Source organism: Panthera pardus, unplaced genomic scaffold (assembly GCF_024362965.1).
Source record: "Panthera pardus isolate Hobbes unplaced genomic scaffold, ASM2436296v1 HiC_scaffold_8, whole genome shotgun sequence".
Taxonomy (NCBI): domain Eukaryota; kingdom Metazoa; phylum Chordata; class Mammalia; order Carnivora; family Felidae; genus Panthera; species Panthera pardus.
In genome coordinates this window covers 77314638-77337504 of record NW_026527013.1, presented here as the reverse complement: position 1 = coordinate 77337504, position 22867 = coordinate 77314638, and the positions used below count along the sequence as shown (strand labels likewise).

Below are 22867 nucleotides of genomic sequence, written 5' to 3'. Positions count from 1 at the left end.
CCTTCCGGGTAAATTGTTCTTTTTCTCATTTTATGACACGCCCCCCCCAATCCCTAATAATGGTGTTTTGCTTCAGAATATATTTTGTCTGATGTGGTTACAGTTATTTTCATCAGTTCTTATCTAATTAGTATTGGCCTGAAATATTTTTTCTCCATTCCTTTACTTTCATCCTTTACATGTTCTTATCGATGAGGGATAGAAATAGGAAAATGTTTACCTTTAGCCCAGAAGGCTGACCTATGGCCTGCGTAGTACTGATAAGGATCAAACATGTACTGGTTGCTACATTCTTTTCATTTTATTTTTTTAACATTTAATTATTTTTGAGAAAGAAAGAGAGAGAGAGAAAGAGCACAAGCAGGGAAATGGCAGAGAGAGGAGGAGACACAGAATTCGAAGCAGCTCTAGGCTCTGAGCTGTCAGCACACAGCCCGACACGGGGCTGGAACTCACAGACCAGGAGATCATGACCTGAGTTGAAGTCGCATGCTCAACCAACTGAGCCACCCAGGCGCCCCTGGTTGCTACATTCTTTTTTGCTGTATATGTGTGTGTGTGTGTGTGTGTGTGTGTGTGTGTGTGTGTGTGTGTGTATATATGTACATATGCTATATGTACATATATATGTGCTGTATGTACATATATATATATACATATATACATACATATATACGCATATATATGTATATATGTACACATACGCGCACACGCGCGCACGAGCAGGGGAGGAGCAGAGAGATGGAGACAGAATCTGAAGCAGGCTCCAGGCTCCAAGCTGTTGGCACAGAGCCCAACACGGGGCTCAAACTCATGAACCATGAGATCATGACCTGAGCCGAAGTTGGACACCTGACCAACTGAGCCACCCAGGCACCCCTGGTTGCTACATTCTTAAAGGATCTCATGACTGCCTATACATCCTACTGAGAGTTAATATTGAGCTGAATGATAAGCACCAGAGAAATCTTGCTAAAGTAGTTTTATCAGTAAAGATTCAAAAACAACATTTATGATCTAATACTGTACATCCCCTTCTTCATACAGCACTCCTAGGTCCTGTCCCGGTGCTATAATAAAAGCACCTTTTTCCACCACAAACGTCTCAAGAATTCTTTCTTGACCATTCACTCCTTGGACCCACATTGCGTATGTTTTTACATGGGTCACACAAAAGCTAAATTTAGTTATCGATTCCACCCAAATTGAGAAATGTCAGTGGCCAGTTTAGTTACATTTATTGTGATCAATGATTGAAATTCATCTTACTATGTACTTCTCATAGGATTTTTTGCCTCCTTTTATTCTGTTCATTTCTGAGCCTTTTATTGAACTAACACTTTTCTCTTTTATCAATTTTTCCATCAGTTCACTTAGAAGTTATATATTCTATTTCTACTCTCAGTGGTCATAATTAAATTGTTAAAATTCATATTCAATGTAACTCAAAATATCTCCAGTTTTATAATCTTCCTGAATAATAAAAGCATTTTAGAATGCTTTAAAATTCATTACCCCTTCTCATTTCAAACTTTAATGTGGACTAATATTTTCATTCTATCTAGTTATATATGTCCCAAATTAGTCACTATTACTTCTTGTTTTATGCAATTAAGGCTTGAGTTTAACTACACGTTTACCAATTGCTCCTGCTATGACTTCTTGCATTTCAATCCTTCCTTTTGAGTTAGATTTCCTCCTTTTGTGTACAACCATGAAATGGCTGGCTTCTGTCTCACTCACAGTGAAGGCCAAACTTCCTACTATATTCTTCAAGGGCTGGCGTCATCTAGAGTTAAGGTCACAGAGTTTCAAGGATTATTAGATTGGGTCACAGGAATTCCAGGAGAGTAAGTCTCTAGGTCTCTCAGTATTCTGGAATACAGGCACAGAAGCCAGGCTGAAGAAGCAGGGTCCTTTAGAACTAGAGGCTCTGGGTTGAAGGTGCCACTTTATGTAGAACAGAGTCCAGAACACAAACTCCTTCAACAGCTACAGGACTTCTGTTGGCTTTTAAGCCACTTGTACCTGCCTCCTCAAACCCACTCAGTGTGATCAATCCCTCTGGGTGCTAATTAAATGATTTCTACAAGTTAAAAACCTGCATATGGTAAAAACTGAAACAGAACTAACTTAGAAATATAAACTGAAGACCAAATGTTCTCTCTCCACATCTTTAGTCCCACTCTTCAGAGTTATACACTAACAGTTTCTTGCGGTGACCTTCCAGCAAAGAAAGAAAAGAGAGAAAGAGAGAAAGAAAAAAGAAAAAGCTTAAAACGACATTTATTTTTATTATGTTTTACTTACAGGTGGGACTACTAAATGTTCTATTTTCACCTTCTTTTTCCAGCCTGATATCATGTCTTAGGGAGTTTTCCAAATTAGCACATAGAAGTCTTCAAAGCACTACCAATTATTTCCCTCATTACTTTCCTCACTAATTTGGAACTAACCTCTCAAACTATCAATATTTTCTTGAAGCGTTCTCCATAGATTCTTGAGAGAAAAAGGAAAGGGGTTTGAATTCCCCAGAGCTCAATATTCCTTGTCATTACTGTCAATCTTTGAAGGCTATCAGAATGATTACAGTTAGAAATTCAATTTCCCAACTAAACAGGGTTCTCAGCAAAGAGAGTAGTCACATATGTTTTCTTTTACAAAAGTAAAAATACGACATCTACACCCAAGATGTCTTTTACACACTTACACACACACACACACACACACACACACACACACACACACACACACCCTTTATTTTCTCCAAACTTCCAATGTACAGCATATTATATTTTGTTTTGGTTAGTTTATTTTAGCAAGTTCTTAAATGTTTAAACTGGGGAGAGGTGGGTGGTTGGTGAACTAGGGAAGAAAAACAAGCACTTCTACTTTTCCTGATCTCAGTCCTTTTTCACTTTTTTCCTAAGATTCATTTATTAAATATTTAGAGGTTCACTATAACTTATAAAAGCCTCCATATTCTTTCAAGTCCTAGACTGAACGATTAATCTCCTATAAAGCTAGGATACACCCATGTGCCACCTATACACCTACCTTTACAGTACTTTATAAGTATTTTTAATTGAAATATAAAATCAAGATAGAAATGTTTAAAAACAATCAGTATACATTTTTGCTTTTAATTCCTTTGCCTTTGGAAATGTGTCAAGGAAAACATTGCTGCGGCTAAGGTCAGAGAGGTTTTTTCCTGCTTTCTCCTCTAGGATTTTGGTGGTTTCCTGTCTCACATTCAGGTCCTTTATCCATTTTGAGTTTATTTTTGTGAATGGTGTAAGAAAGTGGTCTAGTTTCATTCTTCTGCATGTTGCTATCCAGTTCTTCCAGCACCATTTGTTAAATAGACTGTCTTTTTTCCATTGGATATTCTTTCCTGCTTTGTCAAAGATTAGTTGGCCATACTTTTGTGGGTCCAATTCTGGAGTCTATTCTATTCCATTGGTCTATGTGTCTTTTTGTGCCAATACCATGCTGTCTTGGTGATTACAGCTTTGTAGTAGAGGCTAAAGTCTGGGATTGTGATGCCTCCCGCTTTGGTCTTCTTCTTCAATATTACTTTGGCTGTTTGGGGTCTTTTGTGGTTCCATACAAATTTTAGGATTGCTTGTTCTAGCTTCGAGAAGAATGCTGGTGCAATTTTGATTGGGATTGCACTGCATGTGTCGATTGCTTTGCGTAGTATTGATATTTTAACACTATTTATTCTTCCAATCCATGAGCACAGAATGTTTTTCCATTTCTTTGTATCTTCTTCAATTTCCTTCATAAGCTTTCTATAGTTTTGAGCATACAGATCTTTTACATCTTTGGTTAGATTTATTCCTAGGTATTTTATGATTCTTGGTGCAGTTGTGAATGGAATCAGTTTGTCTTTCTGTTGCATCATTGTTAGTGTATAAGAATGCAACTGACTTCTGTACACTGATTTTGTATCCTGCGATCTCATGAAGATAAAAAGCTTCTGCACTGCAAAGGAAACAATCAACAAAACTAAAAGGCAACCAACGGAATGGGAAAAGATATTTGCAAATGACATATCGGACAGAGGGCTAGTATCCAAAATGTATAAAGAACTCACCAAACTCCACACCCAAAAAACAAATAATCCAGTGAAGAAATGGGCAGTAAACATGAATAGACACTTCTCTGAAGAAGACATCCAGATGGCCAACAGGCATATGAAAAGATGCTCAGCGTCGCTCCTCATCAGGGAAATACAAATCAAAACCACACTGAGATACTACCTCATGCCAGTCAGAGTGGCTAAAATGAACAAGTCAGGAGACTATAGATGCTGGCGAGGATGTGGAGAAACGGGAACCCTCTTGCACTGTTGGTGGGAATGCAAACTGGTGCAGCCGCTCTGGAAAACAGTGTGGAGGTTCCTCAAAAAATTAGAAATAGATCTACTCTATGACCCAGCAATAGCACTGCTAGGAATTTACCCAAGGGATACAGGAGTGCTGATGCAGAGGGGCACTTGTACCCCAAAGTTTATAGCAGCACTGTCAACAATAGCCAAATTACGGAGAGGCTAAATGTCCATCAACTGATGAATGGATAAAGAAATTGTGGTTTATATACACAATAGAATGCTATGTGGCAATGAGAAAGAATGAAATATGGCCTTTTGTAGCAACTTGGATGGAACTGGAGAGTGTTATGCTAAGTGAAATAAGTCACACAGAGAAAGACAGATACCATATGTTTTCACTCTTATGTGGATCCTGAGAAACTTAACAGAAGACCATGGGGGAGGAGAAGGAAAAAAAAAAAAGTTAGACAGGGAGGGAGCCAAACCATAAGAGGCTCTTGAAAGTGAGAACAACCTGAGGGTTGATGGGGAGTGCAAGGGAGGGGAGGGTGGGTGATAGGTATTGAGGAGGGCACCTGTTGGGATGAGCACTGAGTGTTGTATGGAAACCAATTTGACAATAAATTTCATATTAAATAAATAAGTAGGTAAATAAATAAAACCAGTGTACAGATAAATGAATGATTACAAATCAAAAACTCTCGTAAACACAGACAAAAAGTTTAAACATTATCAGCACTCCAAAAACTCAATCATCTCCTTCCTCCTATAAAGTGATTTCTTTATATAATCATTTGGGACATATTATTTCATATATAATAAATATATATATATTTATATTTTGTTCAACATTACGTTTGTGAGATTCATCCATGTAGGACTGTATGTAAGCTGTAGTCTCCTTCTTTTTCAATATCGTACAGCATTCCACTGATGAATATCTCAGAATTTATGTAGTGTTCTCTTGATGGGCATTTGGGTTGTTTCCATTTTGAGGCTCTTACAAAAAATGCTGCTAAACACATCTCATGGTGTACATGTGTAGGTATTTCTATTAGGTTTCCCTTTCATATTTAGATCTAAATTCTACCTAAAATTGATTTTTGTCTTTGGTGAGGGCCAACTTTCTTCTTTTTCCACAAGACTATCAAAATAACTCATCATCACTTACCAAAAAGACCACCCTTTCCCCACTGCTGTCCACTGCCATCTCTGTCGCACAAGAAGTGACAGTATACTTGTGGGGCTGTTTCTCTAACCTTGTGCTAATACATCATCATCACCATTACTGCAGGTTTCTAATGGATATTGCTATCAGAACAAATATGTCTGCATTGGTAAAAAGCATATTGTTACACTGAACCTACAGATCAGTTTTGGAAGAACTGACATGTTTACAACACTGAGTCGTCCAATCTATGAATAGAGTATGTGCCGTCATTTATTTCTTTAATTTCTCTCAATATGACTTACAGTTTTCAGTGTAGTCTTGCCCATGTTTTCTCAAACTATTCATAGAAACATGTTATTTTCTGATGCCATTATAAATAGTGTTTTTAAAAAATTCTATTTTCTGTTTGTAGCTGGCAAACATAAATAGTTGATTTTTGTATAACTTGAGTGTGAAAGAGTTTGGGACATGCCACTCCAAAATATGCTGCTCTTGTATATTATTTCAGGTTGAAGTCACTGAAAAATAGCAAATACAAGCAGACTGGCTTTCTCTGAACTTGCTGTCATCTGCCCAAAAGCACATCCTCCAAAAGGAACTCAGCCATCATAAAGTCCTCTGCCTAAAAGTTTTATCAACCAGGGAAGATTGACTCTTATCACAAACAGGAAGTAGCCATCACACCTACACAAACTTTGTCATAAACGATCATTTCTGCTGCCTATTCTTGTAAGGTCCTCATCATCTTTTCTAGAAATCATTCATTCTACCCTAAGTAGCCTATATCCATCCCTCTTTCTTTCCCCCTATTAAGACATTATATAGTTTGTGACAAACAAATACTTGGGAGATTTTCTAGATACTTTTCAGTTATTTCAGAAGGAGGGATTATAGACTTTTTTGAAATATGTGATATTTTCCCCGAAAAAATTCACACGTCATAATAATATTTGATAATTTCCTGAGATTCACAGATGTCCTGTAATTTCTTCACAGACCTCCTAGATTAACATTCCTATCCTAAGATACTGAAAAGTGATATAAAGATAAGTGTCCAAGAAGGACAAAAAAGATTTTCTTGATTTCTAACACAGAACGCTTTCCAAATACACCTTTTTAGGTATGTCTTAGAAAATATTCTAAAGTGGCACAACTTCCTACTAACGAGTTGAGTAAAAAGTTGCCCACAAGTGTGCTATGTGCTTGATAAATTAAAGGATAATTTAAAAAAACATCAATTTTTCTAAGATGTAAATGAGTTCTTTTGCATTCAAATGCAGCAAACTTCAGTTTGCATCCTAATTTTTAAAGGGAGTGTTTATGTGTCTTTTCCCCTTCCTCTCTCTGATTGTCCCTAGTGTTTGGGGGTTTAGAGTTGTCCTTTCAACCATGCCTCCCTCTCTGCCATAGTCACCATAGCTCTCCATTTCACAATCAGACCTGGGCTGGTGGCTCAGAAATCCCATCGCATTGGAATACTGCAGATCCCATTCCTGACTGTGTTTTGACCTTAGTTCCATTTACCAGGCAATCTTGCCTCGTATCCCCCTAGCTGGTACCTATAGCAGCCTTAAGAGGTTAATGTAGGTTTTCTTTGTATCTTATTTGTGAGTAAGGCTATCTTTACTCTATGTGTGTCTGTATGTCTGAGTGTGCTGGGTAGGAAGGAGGGTGCGCTGAGTGAATGAATCAAAGCCTTACCTTGACTAAATGCTGACAACTTTCTCTCCCAGAAACATTTTCAAAAAGAATAATTTTGAAGTATACATTAGGGAATTAAAATACACTCAAATACCCTGGAACAGGGATAAGAATAAAAGCTCTTTTTGATCATTAATATGCTTGAAAAGATGTAAAAGCTCTACAGTGCTAAAACTTCTAATTTGAGTAAAAATGGACCGGGTAATTCAGACTAATCCTGTCAGCAAGAACACCTTGAAAAAGTGAATAATATGTTTTAAAAATCTTCATGGTATCGAAGTGCTAACATGGCAGTGAAAAATTATGAAGCAAGATTCAATTGCCTAATTTCTTTTCAAGTCTCTACTACTTTTATTTCCTGTAGTATGGAAAATTCTATTGTTCAGAGACTGAAGACACACCACATTTTGAAATTAAGGAAAAAATAAATATATTTTGTAACAAAAGAAAGAAAAAACACAAGAGGAAAAATATTTATTTGGATATTATATACTGTAGTAATGAAAAAATGTTTAGGGCAATAAAGACTAGAAAATTTGATAAGGGGTCAAAATATATATCATCAAATGAAGTACACAGAGAAAGGCTCATGAGTTTTTAAAGTAATAGTAACATTAGTTAAAATCATTAAGTTAATTATGATAGTGATAAATTTCTATTTTCTGGCTAAGAAACTGATATTGGATGCCATAAAAATTTAATATACACATAGGAGAAAATATTTGCCAATCATGTATCATAAGAGGTTATTATCCTAAATATATAAAGAATTCATACAACCCAACAGCAAAAAAGAAAAAATCTGATTAGAGATTAGATCTGAAGAGACATTTTTCTGAGGACAGCACTTAGATGGTCAACAGGATATTAAAAGGTGCTCAACATCACTAATCATCATAGAAATACACATCAAAACCACGATGAGATATCATACCTCATACCTGTTAGAGTGGCTGGTATCAAAAAGACAAAGAATAACAAGTGTTGATGAGGATGTGGAAGAAAAGGCAACCTTTGGGCACTGTTGTGGCAATATAAATTATGGAAAACTTTCTGGAAGTTTCTTAAAAAATTAAAAATAGAACTATCATATGGATCCTGCAATTCTACTTCTTGGAGTATTTACTCCAAGAAAATAAAATCATTATCTTGAAAAGATATTTGCACTCCTATGTTCATCGTAGCATGATTTACACTCGCCAAGACATAGAAACAACCTAAGTATCCATTCATGAATGGATAAAGAACATGTGAGAGAGAGAGAGAGAGAGAGAGAGAGAGAGAAAGAGATCACATATATATGCAATGCAATACTATTCAGCCATTAAAAAGGAAGGAAATCCTGCCATTTGTAACAACATGGATAGACCTTATGAGCATTATGCTAAGTAAAATAAACAAGACAGAGAATCAATACTGTGTTATCATAGATACAAAGAACAGACTGGTGATTACTAGAGGCAGGGGTGGGGACAAAATGGGTGAAAATAGTCCAAAGAATACAAAATTCCTATTATAAGATAAATAAGTCCTAGAAATATAAAGTAGGGGGACTATAGTTAACAATACTGTATTGTACATTTGAAAGTTGCTAAGAGAATAAATCTTAAAAGTTCTAACCACAGGAGAGGCAAGTGGCTGTGCACCTAAAACTGATATAGTTTACCCTAGAATGGTATGGGTTTGAACTGTGCGGGTCCACTTACACATATATTTTTTTTCTGATAAATACAGTACTGTAAGTGTATCTTCTCTTCCTTATGATTTTCTTAACAACATTTCATTTTCTCTAGTTTACTTTATTCTTAAAGAATATAGTATATGTATATATAACATTCAAAATGTGTTAATTGACTATGTTATTTATTTATATGTTTATGTTTAACATAACATAAACATTGACTTATGTTGTATGACTAAGGATCTGGTCAATTAGGGTAGGTTATTAGTCAGTAGGTTATTAGTAGTTAAGTTTTTTAAGTTTTTAGGGAGTCAAAAGTTATATGCAGATTTTCAACTCCATTTTTTATAGCTCAAAATAAATACATATGTAAATAAATACTTGTATATTCTGCTTTAAACATTTTTTTAATGTTTATTTATTTTTGAGAGACAGTGAGAGAGACAGAACATGAGCAGTGGAGGGGCAGAGAGAGAGGGAGACACAGAATCCTAAGCAGGCTCCAGGCTGTGAGCTGTCAGCACAGAGCCCGACGCGGGGCTCGAACTCATGGACCGTGAGATCATGACCTGAGCCGAAGTCGGACACTTAACTGATTGAGCCTCCCAGGTGCCCCTATTTTCTGCTTTTTTTTTTTTAAGTTTATATTTATTTTGAGAGAGAGAGACAGCATGAGTGGGGAGGGGCAGAGAAAGAGGTAGAGAGAATCCAAAGCCGTGCAGAGCCCAATGCAGGGCTCGATCTCATGATTCATGAGACCGTGACCTGAACCAAGATCATGACCTGAGCTGAGATCAAGAGTCGGACCCTTTAACCGACTGAGCCACCCAGGTACCCCTAGATATTTTTAAAAATTTAAAGCACACTGACAAGATTCAAAAAGAAAATTTCATGAGCTTTTTTTTGTTGTTGCTATTGCCATGTTCCTAATTTGACTTTGTGACAGATGGCATGATTAGTCCCAATCCTTCATCCCTCTTTCCATCCACATCCTTTGCAATTTCATATTGCACTGTGGTTTGGTGGTTTTGGTAAGCCAGACCTTGGGGAATAATTTCTCTCTTGTACTTCTGCCTTCCTCATGGGATCAAGCCCAGGAGAGCCTGCTGCAGGCACAGAGACATGCAGAACAGAGTATTTAACTATAGTTGAAGGCAGCCTCGATCAGCTGCCAGCCGGCTGTGAGCAAACCCAACCAAGGTAAAGTCACCTAGCTGCCCCTCAAGTATGAGCAATAAATGCTTACTGAATGCCATTCAGGTGTTGTGGTTGTCTATTATGCAATGTTCTCATTACAACAGATAATAAAGACTTTGCAGACTTTAACCAACAAATTTGCACTTCTCACTTTCTTCTGAAAATACTTCCTAACGATAATAACCATTTCTGACCTTTTCCTAAGTCTTCACTATGGCCTACTGAATCTTTTTTTAATTAATTAATTAATTTTTAAAATTTACATCCAAGTTAGTTAGCATACGGTGCAACGATTTCAGGAGTAGATTCCTAAATGCCCCTTACCCATTTAGCCCATCCCCCTACAACAACCCCTCCCTCCAGCAACCCTGTGTTTCTTCTCTATATTTAAGATTCTCTTATGTTTTGTCCCCCTCCCTGTTTTTATATTATTTTTGCTTCCCTTCCCTTAGGTTCATCCGTTTTGTGTCTCAAAGTCCTCAGATGAGTGAAGTCATATGATATTTGTCTTTCTCTGACTAATTTCACTTAGCATAATACCCTCTGGTTTCATCCATGTAATTGCAAATGGCAAGATTTCATTCTTTTTGATTGCTGAGTAATACTCCATTGTGTGTGTGTGTGTGTATACACACACACACACACACACACACACACACACACACACCCCCCACATCTTTATCCATTCAGCCATTGGTGCATATTTGGGCTCTTTCCCTACTTTGGCTATTGACGATAGTGCTGCTATAAACATTGGGGTGCATGTGCCCCTTCGAAACAGCACACCTGTATCCCTTGGATAAATACCTAGTAGTGCAATTGCTTGGTTGTGCCTACTGAAATTTTTTATTTTTTTAACATTTATTTATTTTTGAGAGACAGAGCACAAGCGGGGGAGGGGCAGAGAGAGAAGGAGACACAGGATGAAGCAGGCTCCAGGCTCTGAGCAAGCTGTCAGCACACCGCCTGACACATGGCTCAAACCCACGAACTGTGAGATCATGACCTGAGCCGAAGTCAGACGCTTAACTGACTGAGTCACGCAGGTGTCCCCCTGAATTCTAAACCAGCATGACCATTTACTACGGACCTGGCACAGCCTGCAGAAAATCAAGCTCTCACAAGTCTGGGAAGCAAGTCAGAAAGTGATCTCAACGGAAAGAAGGAGTGATCCTAAAATAGTTAAATGCAAGAATGGAGGTAAGAAAGAGTAGAAGGCTGTCTATGAATCGAGAGGGTAGGTAACCTAAAGGGCTCAGTGTGTTTGTATTATAGCTAAAGTGCATTTGGGGCAAAAGAATCTACTGATACGTTTTGTCTATTTGTACATAATATAAAAATTCTCCCAAGTGATTACATATTTTTAAAACTTTTTATTATTTTAATGTTAAGAATATAGAATATTATCATATGATATTATATGGAGCAGTATCCAGGTAGATGACATTTAAATCTGCATTAAATAATCCTTTTAAAGCTAAAAAAGTTGAACTCATGTTTCTGTATCATCATTTAAATATCACACATGTAGGTTTTCTTCCACTATAGGAATGTCAAGTCTCCAAATTGCTTATGAAATCACACAAAGAATAAAGGGTGTATTTACAAAGCGTTTTAAAAAAAAAACAAAAAACAAAAAACAAAAAAAACAAAAAAAAACCCAAAACCCTACTGCCATCTAAAACTACTGACCTCATACACAGCTACTGACCTGCATTAAAGTTGAAACCTCCCCTTAAATGTCATTCCTATTACTGTTTCCATTTAAATGGTCTGCAACCTAATTAAATGCCAATCTACTTTCTCACAGTTTACAACACTTGACATTTACCCCAAGATTCTAGATGTCATTCCCTGAAACCATCAGATAATGGTTACTGTTGGAAAATGTCCTTACAGCTTACCTTTTAAAAGGACTACTTTTTAGTATATCTGCCTCTAATTTTGACATCACAAGTTTACAAGCCTATAAAGGTTTATAAAGGCACAATAACTTCTTTATAGTAATATTTTAATTTAATTTTAATATATAGAGGACAAGGAAAACATTGACTCAAACTTGCGAGGTCTAATGACATTTTCTTCTAAAGGTCACATTTCAGAACCATATAAATTACCAATACATAACCATTAAATAATCAATTTGTTCAGTTCAATCCTAAAATGTGATATATACATCTATAGGTATGTATTTTGAACATAAATTCTACTCAGTAATTTTTTTTTCTGCTTAAATTACTTACAACTTTACAACTACTGTCAGTCAAGACAAATGAATAAGAACTTTTAAAGACAGTCTAAAAAACCAGTGATCTCCTTTTTACAAAAGGGTACCCATGAAGCTGATATTCACATTACATACTAAATTAAATACATACTAGAGGAAGTAAACCCTTCTTGGTTATAACTCACATGTGAGAATTCAAGGTTAAATCCCTGTTTTTTCTAAACGAAATTACTAAACCATCTAAATATCTGCTATGCTCTGAATGTTTGTATCCTTCCCACTCACCCCATTCCTGACTTATATGTTGAAATCTAACACGCAAGGAAGGGGGGCCTTTGGGAGGTGATTATGTCACAAGAGGTATTAGTGCCCTTATAAAAAAGGCTTTAAAAAGCCCCGTGCCCTCTTCCCTGTGAGGTTACAATGAAAAGACAGCCATCAGTGAGCTAGCAAAGGTGTCTCACCAGACACCAAATCGGCTAGTGCCTTGATCTTGGACTTTCCAGGCCTCAGAATTGTGAGAAACAAATGAATGTTGTTTATAATTGACATTATTTAAAAAAAAATTTTTTTTAAGTTTATTTTTGACAGCACGTGCATGCACGCTAGCAGGGGAGGGGCACAGAGAAGGAGAGAGAGACACAGATTCTGAAGCAGGCTCCAGGCTCTGAGCTGTCAGCATAGAGCCCGATGCAGGGCTTGAACTCATGAGCTGTGAGATCATGACCTGAGCCAAAGTCAGACGCTTAACAGACTGAGCCACTCAGGGGCCTCTTTAATTGACATTATTTATCTTGGTTATAAGTCACCCAGTTTGTATCATTTTGTTAGGGATCAAAACACTATCCACTAAGAACACAAGTTAAATAAACTATAGTATATAAATAATATATATCATGCATATATTAGATTTAGATCTCTATGTCATATTGTAAAGTAATTAAGTGAATAAGTAAATAAGTAAATCACAAAAACAATTTCACATTTCTTAAATAAAAAAGAAAGATGTATTTGTGTTGAGATACAATGCAGTTTGAAAGCTTGGTCTAGAGTCAAATCTGAGTTTAAATGCTAGTTTCAACACTTGTTGGCCGGCATTCTACTTTTACCAGTCTGTATCAGGCATGCTATTAACTTTTCTCAGCCTTAATTTCCACATTTTGTAGTGGCAGGTATCGCTACTTCCATTACATAGGATTACTGTGAAGTAAATAAGATAATACATATAAATGGCTTGGCATAATCCAAGCCACTATAAATGTTTAGTAACTGTCGTTATTTTTATGGCCTTTCTCTAACCTCAGGAAATGAATTCTCTGGTACCATGTAAGAGTCATAAAAACGAATCTAAGAATTAGTCCCTACAGAGGTTTAGGTTTATATGACACATAACATTGTGATTAATAACAGAAAACCTTAGAAAAAATAACACATGTGTAATGATAAAACAATTCCAGATTATTATATGCACATATATGTACTACGTATGTAGTATATACATACAATTTATTATGTTATACTCTACTGTGTCCTAGAATATTAAAATAAAGAGGTTGAAAACAAATAACATAGCTGTTAAGCATGTGGAAGAATTTATCTAACTACACAGAATGACTGAGATGACCACAAAGATGATCCACATTAAGGATCAACTTGAGAAATCCTTTTATGAGCTTTCCTCCTGATAGGAATTCAAGCTGTAGTTAAGTATACTAAAACATTCTGATAGCCAACAAACTTACACAACTGACCTTTAGGGAAATAAATTTAGGATTCAGGAAAGCAGCTCATTCTACATTTTAAGTTGTATATTTTCAAGTCCCCCTTTTTGAAAGCGTGTTTGTCTCAAAAATTCTAGCTTTCCTTCATCTCACTACTTGAACATTCCATTAAGGATCTGATTTCTGTCACTTTTCAACCTTGTGGACTTAAATTTTTCATCTATAAAAAGAATCCTCCATTTACAGAAATATCATGCCATATTTCAAGCCAACATTTCCATTTACAGATAAAGTAGATATTCTAATTCAAATTCTGTTTCAAGTCTTTCTCCCACTGAAGACTTAATACTGGCTATTTTCCTCTAAATGTTTTCAGAGAAATAATTCTAAAAGAATAGGAATATGGCAAGATCAAAGAATAAAAAACATCAAACTTAAGATAAAGAAGTAACAGAAATAGTACTACTAGCCAAAAATAAGAGATATATACTAAAATGTTACCTAAGTCCTTAATTAATATTTTAAAAATAAAGCATATGATGCTTTTTGTGCTCTTATTAATGTTTAGGTTTTCTTTCTGCACTAAAATCAAAGTTGAAAATGATTTTCTGGTTAGCCTTCAGCATTGTAGGTTTGGCAGGCCTGAGTAATCAGGGTCACAGACTATCTGACCAACAGTATCACAGTCAAATGTCTGTTGATGTATTTTAATTTTGTCAAAGCCTTTACCGTTATCACCTTAACTGAAGTCACATGTTACAATACCACTGCCCCCTGCTGCAGCAGAAATGAAAAGTATTTTCTATACATATGCTGGCTCTTCCTTATCATGCTGTCCTCAGGTGGGACCATCGAATGATTTTTTTTCCTGACATTTTCAGTAACTATAACAAACTCTATTGGATGTAATACTGAATTTCATTTATAGCAACAAATGTTTTTTAAAGCAATGAATATCATAATAAAGCTTCTATTTAAAAAGTTTGAGAGAAAAATCAGTCAACTAATTACCTATAAAGAGCTTCCATGGTCTCTGTAGGACCAGTTTTCAATAAAGTTTTAAAAAGATGCTCCTAAATTGCTTATCAAGGCTATAAGAACAACTGAATGGAAAATAGCACATTAATATGCAAACAAAATCTGGCCATCCGTTGGAACTGAAAGAAGCCTTATGATCGTTACCACCAACCATCATTTTATGCAAATTCTTTCAGTTCAATTTGCTACCAATGTACCCGAAATATCATTCCAGAACCAACTAGAACTACAAGCATATAGGTAAAATCAGATTACTTCATTTTATGATGTTTGATTTGGGAGCAATCAGAGGCTAAACTGAAAACATGGTTAGTCACCTCTGTAAAGACCATAGAGATTCTGGCACATTCCTTAAAATTAATCAATCAATACAGATGAAAATATATTAAAGCTTTAATATTTGGATTTCAGTTAGCATACATATATACTAGTTAAATGTGTGTACTTAACTTTAAAACATTAATGCATAGAATTAGGATCATGATTCAGTAATTTAGCTATTATTTTAAATACAAATAAAATAATCTTTCAAACAAAATTATTTTAGGGTTAAACTTCCACGCTCTATGGTTAAAACTTTTCAAAAGTAAATCAACATTTTTTATTACAGTTTTAAGCAGTTCACTTCCTCTGATCATTTTTTTTAACAGTTCAAGTCAGTTTCACAATAGGTAACTGCAAGAATGGTATCTGGGTGAGCAGTCACACCAGAGGGGAATTTTGATCAATCTGAGATAATTATATTAAATATATATATATATACATATATATATATATATATGTATATATATATATAATTAGACTATAAGGTAGTACAGGCATTTTTAAAAAATGTTTCAGAGAAAGACCGAGAGACAGTGTGAGTGGGGGAAGGGCAGAGAGAGAGAGAATCCCAAGCAGGCTCCATGCTGTCAGCACAGAGCCCAACGCGGGGCTTGATCCCACGGACTGTGAGATCATGACCTGGGCTGAAACCAAGACTCTGATGCTTAACTGACTGAGCCACCCAGGCACCCCAGTACAGGCATTTGTTTTGTTTCGTTTTGTTTTTAAAACCTTATAAAACTTTCTTGCACTGTAAAAGTATAACAATGGTAGGAGGATCACTTTTTACCAGATCCAACTTTTCTTTGGTTCAAATTCATCAGAAAGTTTCAAAATTTCACTAAAGTAAAAACACCAGTAAATTAATATTCAGTCAATTCAATATTTATACTTAGGCAAGTATAATTAGCAATTTTAAGCAAAATCATTAAAGTTTCCAGAAGGGATATATATCACTTACAAGCTGCTCCGATTTTACACCGTATAACTGGATGGTCTTTGCCACGTTTTTAGACACAGCTATTGTGAGGTCTGCGTCTACAGCAGCTACATTTAGTTCACTGGAGAAAACAAAAACAGACTTTAATTATTAGCAACATAGTTCATCAACAAAGTAAAGGACAACATATAAACTTAAACCCAATAAGCAATGTGGTGATTCTTTTTATAGACTTCACTGACTGCTTCCAAGAATTGGTTGCATTGTTTCATTTTTCTTTCTAAATTCAGCATTAAGAAAAAGTGCTTTGAGATGGTTTGGTTAATGACCAGTTTCTCATTAATAAAAGCACATCATGTGTGGGTTCAGGCTGTGATTAAGAGAGTAAATTGTGTACAGATTTTTAAAGTAGCACTCTTGTTAATACTGATAAGTGCAATTAGAGACACTGCATATCACAGACATCTGCAAGGAAATGACAGCTTTTGAATGGAAATGATGACCTTGGAAGGACAGAGGCTAAAAATATAAATTACACATGATACATAAAGATGTTCAGTTTCTGTAGAAATTATGCCAATTCATGCTATTTTGTAGAGTAGCTTTTTAAATACATTAAAAGCATAACAAAGATAGAATGTGAAATTTTATTTTATTTATTTATCTTTTATTTGAGAGAGAGAGAGAGCGAGAGCGAGCCCTAGGGAAAGGGGGAGGAGGGAGAGAGAAAGAGAATCCTAAACAGGCTCCATGCTCAGTGTGGAGCCCAATGCAGGGCTCAACCCCACAACCCTGGGATTTTGAGCCAAAATCAAGAGTCACACACTCAATTGACTTAGTCACCCAGGCACCCCCTAATTTGAAAATTTAAAATTTGGATTCTTGAAGTGTTTCCTTGTCATATTTATTTTCAACTTTAACAATGGATTGAGATGTTTGAGCTGAATGCCAAAAAAAAAAAAAAAAAAAAAAAAGTATTTACCTAGACCATGGAAAAATACTAGGAGTTCAAAACTGCACAAAACCCCATATATAGGTAGAAAGCAGGAAAAGATAATTATTGTGTCTGAAGTAGCAAACAAATCTTGGCACTTAACAGATTCTCTTTATGAAGAAAGTGAAAGACTTTGAAACAACACTAGTGTATATTGTGTGCCATAAAAATGTACTTTATAAATAGTGAGACATTATTAATGGTGACTTTTAAGTTCTACTGAATACTGGGCATAACCATGCTTCTTCGAGCTCCATGTTGTATTTGATTACAGCATTGTCAAACTGTCCAGAGGAATGGGAGAGATGCCCCTTTAATATTTTCATAAATAGGTCAAAAGATCAGGTTGAATCCAAGACTACTGTTGTCACTACCAAACCAAAAAGATTAACAGAGACCTAACAGAGACCCGAGGGTAAAAACAATCTAGAATTAGGACTTTGGAAAAGTCATGATAATTGTGAAAAGATTTAAGATCAAGATGCAGAGCAATTTAGACACTGCGTAGGTAAGGTACACTTGCAGCTGGATATATGCTTGTGGACATTATACCGGTGGCTTCTTAGTCTTACTCTCACATGCCTCAGAATCGCCACCTTCAAATGTGTAGTCTAACACCATCTAGACAGTTCTATACTTTGATCCTATATTGCCTGAACTACTATTTTATTTCTCAAAATGTTCATCTACAAATGTACAGACCTCCTGTTAGGACAACTTGTTAGCTATGATAGGAGCTGAGACAGTCTTAACTGCAGATGAATCTGGGTAACTGTAAATGTCTAAGGCACCAGTACAATTATATCGTCTGCAAGCATTCAGGTAGCACCTCTACCAGGATACCTCACCTTTTGAGCATTTTAAAAGCTGTCATGTTTACTTAGGAAGCTCAAAATAGCCACACACACAGGTAGGCTAATCAAGATTGTAATATCCTGTGCATGAAGTACTTTATGGACTTAAGATAAAAAACATTAAGCTCTATACTTTAGTTTATCAATTTGTAAAATTATTTTTATGCTATTTTACTGTGTAACACTGGATATTTACTATGGCATAAAAATTAGGTTTACTTTTCATCCTTGACAAGATACAGAATAATTATAAGCTATTTTTAGACTGTATTTAAAGGGTTTTATTAATTGGAATCTTAAGTACTTTCTGTATGTGCACTGATTCACTGCAAACCCCTTGATTTAATTGCAGGACTAATTACTTGAATAATTTGAAGTAAATTAAAACATCACTAACAAATGTGGCAGGCATTTTATAGCATGTCATTACATAAAAATCCGTACCTTGCTATAGTTTTAATTATACCTTCAAGTTCATCTGCAGAAGGAGGATTGCGACCACCAGGGGGAAAAACCAAGTTGATAGGATCAAAGAGTCGAGATAAAGATTTTGATAAATAAGCAGCTTCATAGGGTTGCAGTGAGTCTTTCAAAGCCTTTTCGGGGCTGTGGGAACAAAATGTATTAAAAATGAATTCAGATTATATAAAACTAAATGCTACTGTATTGGAGTGTGAATGCCTTTCTTAAAAATCTATCCTCTATATAAAATGTAACTCTCTATGAACAAAAAGGAAAAATTTTAAAAATTTAAATATTTACAAATACATTTCATGACTAAACATGTGTTAAGAACTAAACATCTTAACCTATACATAAGTCCTACATATAAATGTAATACAATTTATATTGGTATCTACTGTATTTGTACCGTCATTTGAAACTAAGAGAAAAACAATGTAAAATCTTTTTAATTCTAATGGGGCTATGCCTTTGTGGAGGAAATCCAGATTCTAGAGAGTCTGAAAGCCTCACGAGAGAGCCAGGTGTGTAGAAACCTGCTCCACTCACTTGACCCTTTGTGCCACAGCTGCCATTTCCCAGGGAGCTCACTGAGAGGGAAGTTCACAGGGTCTAGGCTTTTATCAGCCTTCCCATGCCAAACAAACAGAACGAGGACAAAATAAAAAGTGTTTGTCAAAGTCCTACAGTCACATAAATACTCCCAATTGGGGTTCTAAGCTAATTGTTTTATAATATTTCTCACAAACCAGAACGTCCTTCTTTCCTCTTTCATCTTCCCATGTCTTAAATTATTTGCATTTTCATTTAGCAGTCCAACTATTGGGTCTTATATTTTTCCTTTGACAATTATTATCAAATGTCTATAACCATTATTTCCATTTGCTTTCTTATTCCTATAATTAACTCTGCATCTCCTTACATGGCCCTTGTTTATAACCCTTCTACCAGTCCTTCCATTGTCTTTATTTATTTTTTTTAAATTTTTTTGAACGTTTTATTTATTTTTGAGACAGGGAGAGACAGAGCATGAACAGGGGAGGGTCAGAGAGAGGGAGACACAGAATCTGAAACAGGCTCCAGGCTCTGAGCTGTCAGCACAGAGCCCAACGCGGGGCTCGAACTCACGGACTGCGAGATCATGACCTGAGCTGAAGTCGGCCGCTTAACCGACTGAGCCACCCAGGCGTCCCATATTTATTTATTTTTTTAAACAAATCTCCCTTCATTCTAAGTGTTAACCTTGAAAACATCTGACCTGCTCCTTCATGTAATTTAGGAAAACTGGATTTCTCCCTTCCCACCCTTTCTGGCCAACTAACAAGCCCTAGAGGTCACAATGCTCTTGGCTCGTACATCATAATTCCATAGTTATCTCTTAACATTTCTCATTCAACAAGTATTTCCCTCAGCACATATTTGCTGAGAATACCATGTCCCAGGCCCTTGTTAAGTGCTGGGAAGATGTAGATTAAAAGCACTTTACAAGGCAGTGAAGAAATGTGCAGGTAGAGTGCTAACTATAGTGTTTTCTGTAATAGGTGAAGATAGAACACAATGGAACAGGGAGGAACTAGTGTCTTAATCTGCCAGAGGCAATCCTTTATTGAAGTCCACACCATCTACTTAAATGTGTTCTGTTTTTGCTCCTGTCATTTACTGACCTTAAGAAGCCTCTTTCCTCTTCTGCAGACATTTCAGTTCTGAATTGTAAGTACTAACACTCTTCCTGGTCTCCGAATTGCAGTGAAGATTCTTGGTGACTACAACGTCGAAACTGATAACTTTCCTGAAACCTATCTTGTATTAGAAGTCTACTTTTATTTTAGCTTTACTATGAAGCTTCCATATTTGAGTCATCCTTTTGAACTGCTCTACTTCTTGCTCTCCAACCTTGAAGACAACTTTTCACACCCTCAACTTTCCCCATCTCCTTCCCTCTATACTATTAAGTCTCTCCGATTTGCCAGATACTTCCTAGATGTGGGAAATATAGTAGTAAAGTCAATTAAAATTCCCTGTCCTCTTACCGCTCACTAAATGAGAAGCTTAACGTTGCTAATAAGATACTCAGAAAAATACAAATTTTTAAATGATTTAAATATGGAATATAAGTTATAAGTTTTAAGAGAAAAATAAAGTAAGCCAGAAACAATGTGTTTAGATGACTTTCTCATTTTTTTTCATCCTATATTGTACAGGATAAGGCAAAAGAAGGTTTGCTGAGCACATCTGAAGGAAAAGAGCGAGCAAAGCGATGTTGATTTCCATGCAAAGAAAACAGGAAGTACAAAGGCCCTGAGGAGGGGCCACACCTGGCTTTGTTGGCTAAAAACTTAGAGAAGCAAGCATCTCAGTGATAGGAGAATGGTACAAGATGAAGTCAAACAGAAAATAGATGGAAAATATCATGCCAGGCTTTTTATGTCAATAAAGGAGCGAGATTTTACTCAAAAGAACTTGCTCTTAGACCTTACTGCAATCAATGCTATGGAACCTTTTCTGACTCTCCTACTCCATCATGATATTCACCAGTCTACCCTCTATCCGCAGCCAACCATTTCAAGGTACTCTCATTAGCATCTTGATTTTTCTAATTCATCTTCCTTTCAAAGCTCTAAGAATATCTTATTTAGATGATTTCTGTACCTGCTGCTACGCTACCCACATTTTGCAGAGAAAAAGAAAATTGTATCTATTATACATTTATGCTAACCCCTTACTTTCAAGAGACCTAAAGCGCAAGGTATTAACTTGAAATTCCGCACTAGCAGCCCCTGCTCTCTATAGGTGACCATTTGCTGCTACTTTATTCTAAGACCAAACCACTGGCAATAGCCTTCATCACCTTGGACTTCCCTAGCTTTTTTCTTTCTTTGTAACTGTATCTATCCTCTGTGATTTTCCTATTATGTCAAAGAATAAAGTAGCTTTACTCCTTTTCCTATCTAAACTTCTTTGAAGAACTGCATCTACTTCCTCCTTTCCCATTCTTTAAAAAACTGCTTTTTTAAAAACTGAAAGATAATTCACATTTGGAAGTCATATTCAACCGTTTTTAAAAATTTTTTTTAAATGTTTATTTATTCTTGAGCGAGAAAGAGAGCACGAGCAGGGGAAAGGCAAAGAGAGACGGAGACACAGAATCTGAAGCAGGCTCCAGGCTCTGAGGTGTTGGCACAGAGCCCGACACAGGGTTTGAACTCACAAACCGTGAGGTCATGACCTCAGCCAAAGTCGGATGCCCAACTGACTGAGCCACATGGGTGTCCCCACATTCAACCATTTTTAAAGTGTACAATTCAAACCAATTTTAAAGTGTACAATTTTTCGGATAGCCACAGATAGGCACAACCATCACCATACTCAGTTTTAGAACATTTTCATCACCTCAAAAAGAAACTATACTCTTCAATTATAGCCCCTTTAACCCCTTACTCCAACCCCAATCCTAACCAACTACTAATACTAGTTTTTATCTCCATAATTTGCTATTCTAGACTTTCATATGAATGGGATCATACAGTGTATGATTTTTGTGACTGGCTTCTTTCACTCAGCAGAATGTCTTCGAGTTTCATCCATGTTGTAGCAGGTATTAGTACTTCGTTCCTTTTTCCTCCCTCCTCCCTCCCTCCCTCCCTCCCTCCCTCCCTCCCTCCCTCCCTCCCTCCCTCCCTCCCTCCTTTCTTTCTTTCTTTCTTTCTTTCTTTCTTTCTTTCTTTCTTTCTTTCTTTCTTTCTTTCTTCCCCTTCCTTTCCTTCCTTCCTTCCTTTCTTTCTTTCAGAGGTAGAGAGGCCGAGAGAGAAAGGGAGAGAGAGAGAATCCCAAGCAGTGCAGAACCCCACATGGGGCTTGATCTCATGAGTGTGAGATCATGACCTGAGCTGAAGTCAAGAGTCAGATGCTTACCCAACTGAGCCACCCAGTCACCCCCTGGCTAGTTCTTTTTAATGTCAATTCAAATCTATTGTTGAATCCCTCTAGTGATTTTTTAAATTTCAATTACTAAACTATTCAATTCCAGCCCTTCTTTTTGATTTTTTTTATAATTTTCATCTTTTTATGGATATTCTCTATTCTCTATGGCAACATTGCCATCATATAGTCCTTTACTTAATCATATTTTCCTTTAGTTCTGTCAACAATTTTCTATGGCTAATGTGAAGTCTTATTATATTAAATCTAATGTTTGGTCACTCTCACAGCCAGTCTCTGGGT

General features: G+C 36.2%; 1 protein-coding gene and 1 long non-coding RNA gene across 4 annotated transcripts in view; one reads left to right on the top strand and one right to left on the bottom strand.

The window, feature by feature from the left end:
- The window catches only part of COG5 (component of oligomeric golgi complex 5), a 334355-nt gene that overhangs the window by 69100 nt on the left and 242388 nt on the right, over positions 1-22867 (bottom strand). For all 3 annotated transcript variants that reach the window (XM_053897953.1, XM_053897952.1, XM_019451191.2), the window contains exons 13-14: positions 18629-18790; positions 16358-16457 (exon numbers count right to left, since the gene is read on the bottom strand). In XM_053897953.1, coding sequence (XP_053753928.1) covers positions 16358-16457; positions 18629-18790 — 262 coding nt within the window. The remainder of the gene's footprint in view (positions 1-16357; positions 16458-18628; positions 18791-22867) is intronic.
- LOC109268074 (uncharacterized) lies at positions 20046-22251 on the top strand. The gene is made up of 3 exons (XR_002080449.2): positions 20046-20154; positions 20848-21213; positions 22147-22251. It is a non-coding gene; the product is annotated as an uncharacterized LOC109268074 (long non-coding RNA).